The sequence below is a fragment of the Aptenodytes forsteri genome, unplaced genomic scaffold, assembly GCF_000699145.1.
Source record: "Aptenodytes forsteri isolate BGI_AS27 unplaced genomic scaffold, ASM69914v1 Scaffold296, whole genome shotgun sequence".
Taxonomy (NCBI): domain Eukaryota; kingdom Metazoa; phylum Chordata; class Aves; order Sphenisciformes; family Spheniscidae; genus Aptenodytes; species Aptenodytes forsteri.
Genome location: NW_008796181.1, coordinates 1,793,689 through 1,810,611, shown reverse-complemented (window position 1 = coordinate 1,810,611; position 16,923 = coordinate 1,793,689). Strand labels below are relative to the sequence as shown.

The 16,923-nt window shown below is 39.8% G+C and overlaps 1 protein-coding gene across 1 annotated transcript in view; it reads left to right on the top strand.

The window, feature by feature from the left end:
- The window catches only part of KMT2C (lysine methyltransferase 2C), a 204,663-nt gene that overhangs the window by 68,120 nt on the left and 119,620 nt on the right, over positions 1-16,923 (top strand). The window contains 3 exon segments of the mRNA XM_009287803.2: positions 10,369-10,575; positions 13,142-13,281; positions 14,880-14,989. Of these exon segments, the coding sequence (XP_009286078.1) occupies positions 10,369-10,575; positions 13,142-13,281; positions 14,880-14,989 (457 nt within the window).

Below are 16,923 nucleotides of genomic sequence, written 5' to 3'. Positions count from 1 at the left end.
TCAGTGATTGACTTCTACATCTGCAAAGTGGGGATAGCATTCCTTCGTGTTACAACAATGAGTTATTTAATAATAGTGAAGTAATATTTCATTATTATATCAATGACCAGTCTAGCCCAGAGTGAAATTACTGATTTGGCTTGCGGGGCACAATTTGAATATTGTCAGTAGGTAAAGACTAAGACCACACACTGAAACATGAGAAAGAAGTTAAATATCTACTGGTTGTCTATCCTGTCTGTCCATAAGAATTTTATGACAGATCATTGTTAAAGGAGCTCTACCTCACATTCATAGGGCAGGAAGGGACCTTTGGAAGTCATCTAGTTCACCTCCTTTTCCAAGGCAGATATTATAGCTGTCATTCCTGACAGAAGTTTACATAAACTGCTCTTAAGTCTTCCAATAATAAAAACTCCAGATCTTCCCTAAACGGTCCCTTCAGGTCTCTTCTTTGTTTTCACTGTTGGAAACACTTTCCTCGCATCTAACCCACACTCTCCTCATTCTGGGTTTATCCCATCACTACTTGTACCATCTGCCAAGGATAATGAAGGATAGATTTGTGCAAAAGGCTCTCGGTTTATTTCCCCAGCATGCTTTACTTCATAACAAAAATCCCAAATTTGTTCATACTTTCTTTGTAGATGAAGTTTTCTTGAGCTTTGATTCTTCTTGCTGTTTTGAGTTCTCTCCAGATGGTCCGCATCTTTCTGGAAGCACAGAAGGCGTATTGCACAAATGGGGCCAAAGAAAGGTTTCACAGGCAGCCTTAATCCTGCCTTTTTCTTAGGTTGAACAATTGACATTGTGATCATAATGTGTTTAATGCTCTCACGTAGAACTTGCGCCTTGTGGGATTTGACACCCATGATCAACGACATTCATGACTGGGCTTTTAAGTTGCACGGACTTTTGCTCCTTGAATTAATCTGTTATAGAAGATGGTCTGACCACACAAACTTAGAAATGTCTCCTGCCCTGTGTGAGCAGGTGCCCCAGGTTTCTGAAGTCCCACTCAGCCTCTCATGGATGTTTTTAGGCAGTTTTTCTGTCTCTCCCGTCCTGCTAAGGCTGCTTGTCTCCACCTGGGTCTGTCCTGCTGCTTACATGCATCTGTCCTGCCACTGGTGGGCAGCAAGCCTAGCGCTGGCAGGTCAGGTCTGTTGACTGGACAGATTTTCTTTCCTCTGAGAGATGGCAGTCAGACAGACAGAAGCATCCCATGAGCACGATTTCATGGCTGTCAGACCATGCTGAAGGACTGATAGCAGTACTTGTTACACAGTGTCCCATGTAGACCAAGCTCAGAAGTGGAGGTAATGTCTATTTTGTCAGAGGATTGCACAGATGCGTGTTAATCGCAAGCGATGTTGAGAGTCTGGGATCTGTAGTTCTGTTCCAGTGTTGAGTGAATACAGTGTCTTATCTCATTTCTTCAAATGTCACCTTTTCTGGGTTTTTTTTTTGCCTTCAGCTTTCTTTGTCAGTGCGTGTTAATCGCAAGCGATGTTGAGAGTCTGGGATCTGTAGTTCTGTTCCAGTGTTGAGTGAATACAGTGTCTTATCTCATTTCTTCAAATGTCACCTTTTCTGGGTTTTTTTTTTTGCCTTCAGCTTTCTTTGTCAGACTCTTGTCTTTTTTCATGTTGTTGACTCATCATATTCCCATTCCCTTTGCTTTCCTAATCCTAGTCTCTGCTCATCAGTTTTAAGCATTGTTTCAGTGTCCACTCAGTTGTGGTTTCTTCTTTTTTGGCTCTTCGCCTGATCTGCATTTTCCTTCCCTCCATCTCCAGTGGCTCCCAGACAGGTGTTTGTGACATGGTATTTCTTCTCACCCCTTTCTCCATTTTCTTGTTCATTTTCCTTGTCAGCTGAGGCTGTGTTCTCTTCCTGCTTCCTTTGGCTTTCTGTGTGGTCTGTATTACGCCCCACAGTCAATTGTCCTGTTTCCCCATCACTTTCCATACCCCTTGCACAGCGAGCCCTCAGTCGTGCCCTGTCCATTCATTTATCGTTCCTTCCTTTGCTTCCGTTTCACAGCTGATTGAAAGTACAGGTAATCTAAATGGCAAAATCTGGACTCACAGCATCCCTAAGCTGCAGTTGCAGAGGTGATCCCTGTGAGTGTCTCTAACCTTTGCCGGAAGGATGTTCATTCACAGGGTAAGGGTGGTGCATGTGGAGTTTACTTGCGCATAGGACTGAGAGAGAACGGAGCATGCTTACTGAAGAGAGAATTTTTGACCTTGCAGCTTCAACGTGCAAAAGCTTTGCTTGAGCGCAGGTGATCTACTTGGTGAGGTTAGAAACATTTGGAGAAACAAGTTTGGACCAATTTTCATAGGGTTACAGAAAGTGTAACTTCAAAAATGAAGTTTTTACAGAAACATGAGAAGTTTCATAGAGCAGCAGAAAGGTTGATCAAAGACATGGAGTAGCTTTCCTATGGGGAACAGTTAAGTAAGCTAGGACCCTTTGGTCTGTAAAAGATTGGAGGAGGAAGATGAGATGCTTACAAAATCATAGGTGGCATGGGGAGGGTGGCTACATATTGACTATTCAGTTTCTTTTAATGCAAGAAACTGAGGGTTGTCCAATGAAACTTTTAAGTGTTAGATGCAAAATAAAAGGAGGTGATTCTTTGCACAGCAGACAGTTGTCTAGAGTGACATGGAAATCCTTGCCAAAGGATGTTGTGGATTGCTGAAAATTTATGTGAGTTCAAGAGCAGACTGGGCAAGTTCATGAAAGAGAAACTGAGAATTACTGAATATATAGGAATTGCAGCTGATTCAGGGAGGCCCTGAACTGAAAATACTGGGAGGCATGGGTAGTATCATATGTCTACCCTGCTCTTTGATATCCCCTGTTCACCTGCTTATCCTATTTCTAACACTGACCATACGGGGCTGGATGAACCTTTAATCTGACCCAGCACAGTTTTGACTAAAGAGTCCCATTTTCTTGTATTTCGTCTCTCCTGTAAACATATTTCCAAAGAAAAAATATAAAGTTTGAATTATGCAGAACAGCATGTTTTTCCATTCCCTAATATGACTGAACAATGTTGATGAACTTTCTTGAACAACAACTGTTTAAAGCTGACTTGGTATGTGTTAAATTTCAGCAATTTTCAGATAGTAAGACCCTCCTTAGTGTTCGTATCAAGTTCCCTCCTAAAAGGTGCTGCGGCCTCTGCAAAGAGGCTTTGGTGTGATCTATTTTGATTTGCCAAGAGAGGGAATTTGAACAGACAATACTTTCTGGGCACAAAGGCACACCAAAGATACAGGCCACTGTACTTTTTATTTGGGTTTTATCACTCGCAGGTTAAATCACCTCTCAAAATTGTGTGAAGTATCACCCTTCAGGTATGCTCACAGTTGCATTCTATATGGGATTTTTGTTTGAGAGTACGAGTCAGTTCAGTTGGACATTAAAGAATGATTTCTAGATGGACTTGGACCTCTAAATTCACTTTATTCAGCACTGGCATTCTGGTAACTCCTCCTGCATTTAGGGTATGTGAAACCCTAACTGAACTTTAAACATTTGTTTAAATTAAAGCTGACACATATTGATGGTTAATAAGAGCATATTTTCATTTTTTTTAAATTTTAAAATGTCAGTGAAATGTGTTGGTTTGGTGGTGGTGTTTGGAGGGTAATGTCTTCTTTCTTTCAAACGAGAAGAGTATCATTAAGTTGATTATATGGCTGTAGAACTCCAACTGTGCTGGTTTGAAAAAATTGGAAAGCAATTATTGTCTAATGCAGTTTAATTGCTTTCTGCAAACAATGTTTTAAAATTCTTCACCTGAAGTTCATACGAATCTCCCTCCTGCCCTCCTTTTTTTAAAGGAATTGTGCTGCACAAGTTAAGTACTTGTTTCAAAACCAACTCTGTGTAATAGTGTCAAACCACTTCAAAATTTCAAGTTGTTCTGTGATTCCATTTCCTATTGGAAAGAGAACACTTTGCATGTCAAACACTTAAATATAGCTTGCAGCTGAGAACTTTTGCATCTTTCTCTTTGTGGTATCTCTATGTTGCACTTTTCATCCTTCTCTATCCTTAGTATCATTCATTCAGAGGGGTGATTTATTGGGTTGTTAATCCTGTATCAATGTGAAGTTGTTACGCATCACCTAAAGAGTTTTCTTCAGTAGTTTCCTTTCAAGCTTCTTCATTATCGAGGTACAGATATTTACGGGATATTTAGATGAAGCTGAAAAGCTTAATCTAAACCCCTGAGTTTTAGAATAGCTTCACCTCTCTGAATGTCTCACGTATATTAGAACTCCCACTGATGCAAACCTCTGGTGTTGTTTTAAGCCAGAAATCTTTTTTTCACTTAAAATCCAGCTTGCAGGTCTTGATTTGAATTTACATGAATGATACAACGGTGCATCTTCACTAAGGAGAAAAACAATTTAATCTTTAGATAACGGGAGTGAAGGGGGAGTAGTTTGCGCATTTGCACAGCTTAGCATAGTAAATAAAGGAGAAAAACAATTTACTCTTTAAATGCCACAACATAAAACGGGAGTGAAGGCAAAGTAGTTTGCGCATTTGCACAGCTTAGCATAGCTAAATAAATAGTAGGTCCCCTGTAGCGTTTAATTTAGCCTTTTAACATATGTTAAAACTACTAACAGGGTTAGGTGGGAGAAGAATTCTCAAGGCCAATTCTCATCAGTCTGCTTCGGTAATCAGTCCAAGCGATGCTCTGAAGTTCTGTTTTGCTCCCAAATATTCCATTTCATTTTGCTGAGCTTAATTTTAATTGTGAAAAACAGATGTTAGAAACATTTTAAATTACTGTAACAACTTTGCTGACACAACCTAAGGTTTTATGCTTCTCACTTTCACCTTTCAAAAATGCTAAAGTGTGTGTGAAAGAGACATCCTGAAGGCATTTCCAGACACTGAGGAAAATTATTGCATAATTCCTTTAAGAACAAACACACAGCAAAAATCAAATGATACCTTCTTCACCTTCTTTTTCAACCCAAAGCATGAATGAAATAGATCTTTATTTTTACGCTTTCCAATTTTTTTTTTTTTTTAACTTTAGTGCAATCATTATCATGGCAAATGGCAGTAGTGATCATCTGTAACTTAGTATTTAATGTTAAGTCAATGGTTATAGCTAGTGGAGCTTACTGGAATTGGCATGCCTTGGATTTTCTCAGATATAATCCATTGCCTTTTCCTGTTTAAATAGCAACAACGACCTCTGCTTTTAATGAGGTTGATTGAAAAGGTGAATGCACAGTAAAACTTACTTGATAATTGGTGTCCCACAGTAGGCTGGGAGGGATTTGAGAAGAGGTAAGAGGAGAGCATCTCTTGAGCTGAATCCACGAGTTTGTATTTCTCTTGCTGTTGACAGTTTCTGTTCATCTCTGTAGGATGCTTGGATTCTCCTGTGCTTGTTCTCCTGAAAGAAGGGGACCTTTAACACCTCTCTGCAGAACAGGCAGCTGCAGGATTTTCTTTAGTCCACCTCCTTCACCATTTAGTACTAAAAGGGTTGTATAACTTCAAGCGTCCTACCGATAGACGTGCTCAACATAGGCCAGTTGCTGTCTTCCTTGGCATTCAGCTGTACAGGGATCCTGGAGAGATGGAAGGGAGTTACTCCTATGAAAATGAGGAAGGGAAATTTATTCCCCTAGCTGTATACGCAGAGTTGTGGGTGGATGGCAGTGCCCTGTATCATTGCAGACTGTCGTGCCTTCTACCCAGGTATGAAAAATAGGCAGGAGAGTGAGAGTTCACATCTGATACTGTTGAGGGTCACACAAACTCACGTGGACCAATCTGAAGATTTCCACCAGCTGCACAGCACGGTACTCATACAGACACAAGTGTAGATCTGTGAGATAGGGACACCACATAAACAAAACATGTTTACTGACATAAGTCAGTCTGCACATCTGCTTATTGTCAAGGAGCCTTGGCTGACACAGGATACCCCAGTGCCATTTCCCAACTCAGAAAGATCCAGGAGGGGCCTCTGCTTACTTTTGGGAGTATAACTACAGCGGCACTTGGTGTGATTGAAATGTTGGTAATCCTGATGGTCAGCCTTAGAATAATTCTGCTTAAAAAAATAAAAGGTTTTGGGACTGTCAATTTTACCTTAATTCTTTAACTGAGTATTTGCAAGCAAGCCTGAAGATGTTTCTCCTCTGGTTGTAATTTAATATTGTGCAATTAGTTGCCCAATACTGCATGTGTTGAAATGAGCTCCTTTGAACAGGAAAGTCTGTGTTTTAGGATAGGTCCTAATGACTGTATGTCATCGGTCAAGTAGAGGAAATAGTGACTTTTCTTCTCCCTTCCTCCAGGATTAACTGGCTGAAAGGCATTTTGTTTTCCTTTGTTGGGATGTGGACTGTGGAGGATTATAGCATCTTAGATTCTTGTCAGGGGGTTGAGTAAATTCTTCGTGAGGAAGAGGCACTGATAGGACAACTCAATGAAATAAGAACATGTAGAAGAATATGGCTGTGGCAAAGTGCTGAGATTGATGTGTTTCTTGTTAGAAAAGGCATTTTTCTAACAAGATCCAAGTCTGGATCTCCTCTCATGGCTTGATAGAAACAGACATTGGCTTCAGACATTAGCCTTATTGCCTCTTACTGCATTCCCCTAAACCCAGTTGTATGTCTGGTTTGTTCTGAACATACTTCTTTTTCTGCATCATGTATTAAAATTTGTGTGCATACAGATGTATGAAATCCTTTGGGATAAGCACCTACTGGTAATAAACCACCTGTGGAATTTTAAACCTATGTAAAAAGGTAGCATTTGTTCTGGGAAAATTTAGGAATTAAGTTGAAGTTACAAATAATGATGAATTTGTATTTTGTTTGGAGCATCATAGATACATCTTAAATGGAGTATTGGTGAGCTTTCTCTTTCTTTTTTTCCTTAGTAGCTTATAAAAAGATATGTGACACATCGTCTTTTGCTTGTTATCCCATTTTGAATTAGCTTGTTCTGAAAGTATGCTAATTATGATAACATCTAGGGTTTGATCTTAAGAGTTGCCAGTATCTCAATTTCGTTATCTTCAATATGAGAGCTCTTCTTGCATCACAGATTTAGATTCTCTAATTGCATATTGACATATGGAAAGTAGATTTGTAAGTACTTTCTGCAATCTTCAGATGATAGGAATAAAAAACTCTACCTTCTGCCCATACAGACATATCTTAAAATATTTACTGAGCACTTAAACCTAAAAGGCTAACGTGATGGAACTGGCCACTTTGTACTGCATGACAAATCAGCAACGTGATGTGTTGGGAAGCAAAGGACCATGGCTTTCCTGTGGAGGGTCTCTCTAGCATCCAGATGCTAGGCAAGGGAGTACACTGCCACTGGTTGTTTCTAGGTATTTGGGTGTCTGATACATTTGAAGCCCCTCTGCTTACCCTCCCTGGAAAGTGTGAAACCTTTTTTTCCCCCTTTTATAATCCCTCCCCTCTATCTCAGCCCCACAGTCTCTTGGCAGTGGACTGGGAATGTTCTGCTGCTCCTGTCTTTAACTTCTGCATCTGTGTGTTCGCAAACCTTTAGCAAAGGGTTCCCCCAGCCCCCTCCCTGCGGTGAGTGCTCAAGCGCTTGCTTCAGCTGCGGTCCTCAGCTTTGCTGGAGCAGGAGCAGTAGCACAAACCATATGATTCTTGACAGCTTCACAGCTGTCCACACCACGCTGCAGAGTAGCTGTGAAACTCGCTGCTCCTGTTGTTTCACTTCACTCTGCCTTCAGAAAGCTACTGCTGGAAGTTGTGATACAGGAGCTGCCTTACAGGCTCCAGAAATATCTGCTTTACCCCCGTATTCCTTTTTCAAATAGTACAGCTTTAAAAGTCAGTTTATTTTTTTTTAATTACTGTTTCGTATTTCTCTTTTATAAACCTTAACATTATTGCGTATTTGCTATGGCTTCACTTTAAGGGGCTTTGTTTATTTAGTCATAATTATCCTCGAGTCTTTTAATGAGCAGTGATAGTCTTTCCTAACAGGATGTATGAATAATTATTTATTCCACTGTGGATAATCTTGTGTTTGTAACTAGTGTAATTTATATACCATGGTGCTGCCTGTTTAAATCTCTTAAGTCTCCTCATAAGTCCCTCTAGTCTCAACTGGCATAAATAGCTTTGCTTTCCCTTCTTACAGACTGCCTGAGAGGCCAGATGAGGTTTCACTGGTAGCCTAGTGGTTATATTCACTGACATACAAATAATAATAATTTACTTGTTGCTCTATCACATTGAAAACTAGTTTTAAAATAGACATATGTACTGTTTAGCTGTAACTATTATTTTTTCCCTGTTCTTATGCTACGTTTATCCATATTTTCTTTGCATCTTTTTATCTCCGGGTACCTTTTTCTAAAGATTTCTAGAACGTGTCAGACATTTACCATCAGCTCCGGGGGTTGTGCTGGCTCACGCTGGCCCTGTGTTCAGGCCGGATCAGTGAGGGATGTGCGACTGAGGCCATGAATATGAGTGTGAATGTTTCCTAACAGTACAATGGTAGGGTCTTAATTTGAGTACCGTGATGGGACCTATTCTACCTGCCCACCAACCTGCATGTCTCTAAAGGTCTGTCTGCCTTAGGGAAAGTGCAATCCTACCTATAGAGCTTAAGTGAAAGCATTTGGCTTCATTCTGGGCTTCATTTTGAGCTCGTGACATGCTGCTCCTGTCCTTAGCATCTGACTGTCTGCTATTACCACTACTGTAATAGTAGAGCAGTTCAAAGGCATTTTACGTACCCACTTGTATTTTCTTTCTCCCCCTCCCCCCCTGTGTTGCTCTATGGTGAGGGCAAAAAGACCCATCCCAGAGTATGTTAAACCAAATCTAAGGGGCTTTTTTGGATTCTCAGTGTCTTCTGTTCTGATCTGGAACTTTCCTTTTCTACTTTCGCCTTTTTCTGTTGCTGCTCTTCCCTCATCTGGCTGAAAAGCACAGGCACTCTGTATTTTTTCCCCCAGAATTTAGTGAGTATTATACAGGAGTTTAGCCTTAAGGTTTTCTCTTCCTCCCACCTTACCTCCCTCCACTCACCTGCCCAACAGAGGGCCCCAAACCCCAATATGCCACCTTGCAGATGCACTGAAATCTATTTAAATGGGATCCAGGCTAAACCAAGCCTCTATCCAAGTGCCTGATTCCCTGAGGCATCTTTTGGGGGTTTTAGGGGCATAAATACGAAGAAAACAGAATTGCTCATTTAAGCATAAAAATGTGTTAAATGGCCTTCCTTTAATGCAAACTACATTAGTTGCAGAAGTTCACATTTTAAGTTTATGGATATATTTATTACAGAAATATTTTTCAGTAGCTTCCATATGATGTGACACAAGGAGCGCTGTCAGAGCTGTCATTTCAATGCTGTTGCTATGTTATGCATGTTAAAACATAATTGCAAATGGTACAGGGATATTGTAGCGGTCACAGTTCTGTAAATGTAAATTTCCTCTAGTAAAACTTTTAGGTGTTGTTTTGTTTTTAAATATTAAAGTAAACGAGGATATTTGGGTTTGTGTATGTCGTATGCCCTGGTATGTGTGGCTGTAGCCATTGCTGTGATTTTCTCGTTACTCCATTTTTTCCCAGGTTTCATTAAACCTTTTGGTGTATAGCATTCGCGCATTGTGTTACACATAAGGTGTATGTGTAGTAATGTTCTGTGTTCAAAAAGGCAGAGCTTTGCCTTTTCTGTGACGGCAGCACTGAGTTCTTTTAATGGGTGTGAGATGTTAATAATGTTTTATTATTTTCTCCCCCCCCTCCCCCCCCCCCCCCCCCCCCGTTTTCCAACACCTTTTAGCAAGTGTCTGTCTAGAGATACAGAATTTTTGAACAAAAAAGTTATATTAATCAATTGACAATTATATGTGGGTTTTTTTTCTGTTTTGTTAATCATGCACTTTTGTGAACAAAAAAGTTCTTTTAATGTAACTTTAAATTACAGTGTTCCTGAATGCTGAATTTTGATACCTGAGAGCACTTGGGAGCTTTTATTTTTTTGTTATAAAGGGTTAAATTGGCATGAAAGTTGCTCTTTGATGGGGTACCCTCTGCTGTTTCCCCCCAAAAAAAAGAAGTAATTATCTTTCCTTTCACAGCGAACAACTCTGCGCCTTTTGTTACTGTGGAGAACGGAGCTCATTAGGACAAGGAGACTTAAAACAATTCAGTCCAACTCCTGGGTATGTTATCCCATGGAAAAACCAAAGGGTTAAATTGGCATGAAAGTTGCTCTTTGATGGGGTACCCTCTGCTGTTTCCCCCCAAAAAAAAGAAGTAATTATCTTTCCTTTCACAGCGAACAACTCTGCGCCTTTTGTTACTGTGGAGAACGGAGCTCATTAGGACAAGGAGACTTAAAACAATTCAGTCCAACTCCTGGGTATGTTATCCCATGGAAAAACCAGCCTTTAAGTAAGAGTGAAGCCAGCGACAGCACCGATGGAGCTTGTGAGAGAACTCCAAGGCAAAACTCAGTGCCGCGCAAACAAAGAGGACAGAAGAAGTAAGTCCGTTCTACAATAAATATGTATTTTTTTTGTTTTGCACGAAGTTCAGGAAGCATCTTTACAGATGCTGTACTGCAATAGGCAAATAACTTTTTTTTGTGAAAATGCGGTTCATTAATATTAGTCTTTTTTTTTTTTTTTAAAACAAAATGCAGTTCATTAATATTAGTCTTTTTTTTTTTTTTAAAAACAAAATGCAAGCAGTACAGGAATAGCTGTCTCTTCCGCTTTTTAAAGATTGGTTGGTTTCTCCCCTCCAGTGAGAATCTTGACTCTGGAAGAACATAAAAAAGAAACAAAGTTATTCTAAAGCACAGATCTGCTTGTGAGGTTAACATAAAAGTATGCACAAGAGTAGAAGACAATGGACTTCTGACACTCCGTGTATTTTGTAGACTGGAGTAACTGGAAGCCCATCTTGTTGAAGCTTTTCCCCCTTGCCCTCCAAAGCTGCCTCTTGCAATGGCGACAGTATTGTTACAGGCGCACAGCACATGTTTCTTACCCTCCAGAAGTGGGGTTCGTTGGCAGGTCTCCCAACAGGGTGGTTTTAGCCATCGAAAGGGCAGCGTCCCGAGTCCCCTCAGGCTGGTTCCACCCTTCAGTAATTCTGAAAAATGACAGGAACGTACACAGCTCCGCGGTGAAGTTTTGTTCAACATATGGTGTGTATGGCGATGGCACGTAAGACGTGACTGATGGGAGAAGCGTGTTTTTAAATCTTTCTGCACGTGAGTTTTTCCATAGGTACGGGGATTCTGTCACCGTGGGCTTGTGCTGTCCCCGCGGTTGGAGGCGGTTTCGCTTCAGCGGCTGCCTGGGAACGGGCGGATCGCTCAGCGCCGGCTGCGCGGCAGAGGGGCTTGCAGCCTCGGGGGAAGCGCAGAGCAGGGCGGCTGTGCCGCCTCCTGAGGGGCCCTGGCGTCGCGGGCCGGGCGCGGCTGTTCCTCAGGGTCTGACCAACATACACTCAGATATTTAATTGCAGATTAAATTGGGGCGTTCGTTAAACGGATCAGTTTGATCTTGTGAGAAAGCTTTCCTGTTAGTAAAAATGCCTTGTCAATTGGGATGTAGCTTTTTGTTAATGTTCGTTTTAACTCCTGTGTTTTGAGTAGCAGTTTAATGTTAGAGGTGGCTCCGCTGGACACGGGCGGTGTTCAGCAACCAGCTTTATTGAACAGAATGGGTTGATTTAATGCTTTAGTAAGGGGGGTCTTAATGATGATAGTGCCAGAGTTAACAGGTTTGGGGTTTCTTTTGATGTTCGGCTTCTGTCATGGCGTGGGTTATGAGGATATCAAGTAATAATTGAAAATATTTAAACTTTCTTTGGTGGTACAAGAGGGATGGTACCCCCTCCCTCCCCAAGCTAAGTTTTTTTCATGTATTTCTGAATGTAATTGCTGAAGTAGAGCATGCATGGTTTTCAGGAAGGCAAAGTTATCGCAGGTTAAAATTCCAGTGCTTGTTGTCTCTCTTGGCTTATTGGAGACAGGTTGTTTTTCAACATCTTTTTTTAGAGGTTATAAGCAGGGGAGCAGTCAGGAAAGAGAGGTGGTTTTGTGCTGTCTCAACTCTAGAAACCCAGAAGTAACAGCAAATGCATACATTTGAGTTATTGAAGGGGGAGGACAATGAAGTTCAAAGAACCTTAATAGAAAACGCAGCACCGCCTTTCCTACCAACCGTTGGAGCATCAGGGATCAGGTCTCTTTTGTCAGTAAGCCTAATGCACATCCTTAGATGTCCAAGATAGTTTTTTGCCTGCAGGAAATAAGGGAGGAGGAATCATGGCTTCTGTTTTTTTAATGGAGTAATCTGAGTTTTATTAATTGTTTTCTGTTGAGATTAGAATTTGGGGAACAAATTAATAAGGTTATAAACTAGATCCTCCCATGTCAGCACAATAAGTAGTTTTTATATCACTGCGATGGCACTGGATACTTATTTCCAAGCAGCTTTTTCACTCCTGGTCTTTTTTCTACCTTCCCCCGATAGCTGCTGTATTTTATCTCGGTACCTTACCTCTGGCCATGGCAGTCATCTTTGAGGATACTGTCAATGCTGTACCCTGGACCAGCTGTTAAGACTGCAGGGAGAGGGCCATATGAAAGCTGCAGCTGGTGCTCACCACTTACACCACTGTCTTTTCTTCCTCTATATCTCCTCTTCTCCAGAGTAACACAGACTGTTTGCTGTTACCTAATTCACCATTCCTAGGGTTGAGCAAGTTTCAATATCAAACAGAAGTGGACTTTAAAAAAAGCAGCATGTGTGTCCTGAAGAATTGGAAGAGAACAGGCTGGGGAAAGGGGCATTTTACCAAGCACTTTTTTTTGTCTATTGAATAGCAGCTTTGACGGAAAATTTTGTTATTGGGAAAAAATGTTGGGCTAAAGTATGAGGAAGAAAGATTTTTGTTTATGTTGATTTATATTTTATCACGTTTGGAAAAATTTATACTCCCTTTCCCTGAGTTTTGGATCATTTACAAGTATCTAGCTAACTGAACAAACAACGTGGTCGTTTCTAAGTTTGTTTTTCTGCTCCCCGATACAGATCTCGATCGAGTATAGCATCATGTACAAGTGTAAGCACGCAAACTGCTTCTGACGATCAGGTTGTCAAATTCTGGGATGAACTCAGTTTAGTTGGCTTACCAGATGACATTGATGTTCAAGCCTTATTTGAGCCAACAGGTAAGCTATGTTGTTATCCTCCTTTTTACCCATCCAGTACAGTAGCTACAATGACAGTAAGTGAAGTTTTTCAGCTGTTGGTTTTCTGTGCTCTGGTGTTTGTCAAGAGTTTGATGATGCTCTCATAGCCTTTGCCAATGTTACGTGGTGTTTTTGTATAGTCTCCTCTTCAAGTACTGGACAGAATCGTCAGCTTTGTATGGGAAAGTATTTGTAATCTACTGCTAAACTGGTGTTTAGGTAGTAATATTTTCAGTATCGTGATTCTGTTTTGGGGAGAAAAGGAAAAAGAAATGAGACACAGCCTAATACAATTCTTAAAGTCCCAATCCTGTAGCTTTACCTAATCTCCTGCTGCTAATGCGGGGTTATCAGAAATAATAGAACGGAAGATTTAAAAGAACAGTCTTGCTAGAACAATAGAGGCATAATATATTTGCATGTTTCGAGTATCTGCAGGTTTTCTGTCAGAAAACTGTCTGGTTTGTCATCTCTGGTTTGCTCTTTCATTTTAATGGAACTTTTCTTTTTACTCAGTTACGAATTACTTTTTCAGAAAGCATCTATGTTCAAATGCTTTGATGCCAGTAGTCCACTCACATATTTTGCCTCAAAAATGGAAATATATTTGTGCAATAATATAAATGTCATTCTTTCATGAGTGTGGAAACTCATTTCAAAGTTTAATTAAAAAAAAAAAAAAAAAAAAGGTTTGTTTTAAATAGTTATACCACAGTGTATGTGGATGGGCAGGGGGGGTTTATCAGTCCAAATTTTTTTAAGTTGTTATTATTTGTAGACGACTTTTCCCAGGCCCTTACAGAGATTTTTGGGGGAGGTTTTTTTGTTGCTGAATGATTAAGTTGACCAAGTACCTAATTTCAACAGCTAATGTAAAGCATCGTTTTGAATCTAGTATAAAGCTGTCACAGAATTCTTTTGGAAGTATGCATCATTTACATTGTTTTTCCCAGAATTAAATAAGAAACCTCTTTTAAGAGATACCTGCTGAATTCCGCAAATTCTGAATTGTTTTGTTACGTAGATAAAAATATCTAATTATATCTCTATAATGTGTTTGTTGTATTGACACCGTTTTCTCAAGTCATTTATGTGGTGTTTCTGTTCATGCTGTATTTGAGCTTTTAAAAGTTTTGTGTAGAACATATAGATCTGTATCCGGTCCTTGGGAATCATAAGTCAAGAGTACGTATATAGACAAATGTTATCTACAGTGAAATACAAGATCGAATGTAATTCTGTGTGTCTCACGCACAAACTTTGCATATACACCCTACTGTTATGATTATATGGTCAGGCATCTGAAAATTAGAAGCAGATACGCAGAATGTGCTGAAATGAAGAGGAAGATGTGTTATGTATCAAAAAATTGCAGTATATTTAGTATCTGATAGTAACTGCAATATATTTAGTGTATGATAATAAAGGCATTAAATGTTGCAACAAGAAAAACAGGAGGAAAAGAGACTGTTCATTTTATCTGGCAGGTATTTACTAGTAGAGCTAAGTTCCATACTTTCAGGAAGTGCTTGACAGAGTTGTACAACCAAAGCTCCTTTTCTTTCATAATGCATTAGGTCATTGCTGGGCTCATCACCGCTGTGCGGAGTGGTCATTGGGAGTCTGCCAGACTGAAGAGCAGCTATCGGTGAACGTGGACAAAGCTGTTGTCTCAGGGAGCACAGAAGTGAGTAAAAAGACTTGAATGCTCAAGCCAGTAAGAAGATAGGGGGTGGGGTTGAAAAAAAGGTAGTAGATAAGGCAATACAACGTATGACCAAAAATATCCACATGCGGATCTCTGAGCTCACATTTATAATAAGGCTTCCTTGGACAGGTCTTCATGATAAAATCTACTGTCGCAATATATTAAAAAGGCTTATGGAGTTGCATGGAATATATCATTAATCAGTTCTGAGGTGACTAGAATGTAGGAAGTACCTGACTGACCAAAACAAGATGCGGACAAAAGGAAAGTTGAGTTCAAATTAGCAAATGCCCCGCTAGGTGGAGGAAATATTTATTTTGCCAGTTTATATTCTGAAATTATATGACTGAAATATAGTAAAAAAATTCTCAATTACTTTCATACCAGTTTCAAAAAGCAGGTTAGTATAGGAAAACTAGTGTTTACCACAAAGCCTATGTTGTTACTTTCAATATTGATAGAAATACATATATAAATATTTAGTCTTTTAATGTGAAATGGTGATGTATTTGGAAAAGTAGGTACCTTTGAAAAGAATGGACTTCTGGTGTCATTTTCTGATAGCATTTTGAAATGATGAAGAGGCCTATTTCACATTGTTTTTACCACGTGTAGCTATAGTTTTTGGTCGTATTTAATCACGTCTGGTAGACTGTTCTAACAATTTTAGTTGTTTCTATATTAATCAGCCATGCTGTCAACAAATCTGTGTAATTTTTGCTGTTTTTCCCATGATCATGCTTAGGCTTATTTTTACTTGATTCTTAAAGTTTTTCATGCCTTATATTAAAATAAAAAAATGATGCGGAAGATACCAGTAAATGCTCTCCATTGTGTGGACTAAAAAGCTGCTTTAAATCAGTCTTTCAATATAAGCCATATAATACAGCTTTCCTTGCGCCTTCTACTTTTACATATACTCATATTCATAAATGCTTTGCTTTGAATAATTTAATTGATTTCTGTGTATCTGCTTTCGAAATAAAAGACTATCCAGAATGAATGAACCTGACAGTATTAAGTTCTAAATGAGCTTGAAGATGTTAAAGCATTTGATGTGTGTGTGCATGTATAAAAAATTATAAAAAGAATTGAAAGAACATCCAAAATTGGTTACTTTTTTTTTAAATCTGCCTGCTGAAAAGTTTTCATCTCCTTGTTTTTGGCTGATGAGGGTGGCTTGTAGTCAGTTTGTGATCAGCTCATTCCCATCTGTAGTCATTTTCATTAATGATATTTTGGTTTCTAACAGAAATCCTTGCTGCAGTGTTCAAGCTTGTATTTTGCTCTGTTGAATCTCATCCTGTTTCCATTATTTCAGTTCTGTTTCTTTTGGTATGGTACCTTCCTCCTCCCCTCTGCCTCAGGGTGACGGTGCCTCACCTTCGCATTGTTAGTACATGTTAAGTTTTGTGTAGATGTTTATAAGGCAAATATTTAAATAAGAATTCTTGAAGAATCCCCTATCTCTCTGGTGTGATAGTTTCCATTTCAGCCCTGTCTTTTCATGTGCTGCTCTGTAGCTTCGCTACTAATCTTTTCAAATTCTGCAGAGAATTTTTAGATACCCCTGTTGCACATGTTTCAGTGCAATGCAGAGAGATGAGAGAAATTTGAATTGAGTGCCGTTCTGCATATTTTCTATTCTATCTTTGCTGAAACCATTGAGAAACCTCCCTTGCTGTAATACAGCAGTCAGCCAGGAAAGAAAGATGTCGTTTTCGTTATTCGCTTTTATCTTTCTTGTGATATCCCCAGGGAGAGCAAAGTAAGAGCGCAACTGTGGTTGTCTGATTCTAGAGGAGCAGCTAGACAAAATGGGACATCTTTATCCCACAGTCATACTGGGGAAGTTTTTGCCTTCCCCCCCCCCCCCCCACCCCCACGCATTCTCAACCTCACCGCTCCCGCAA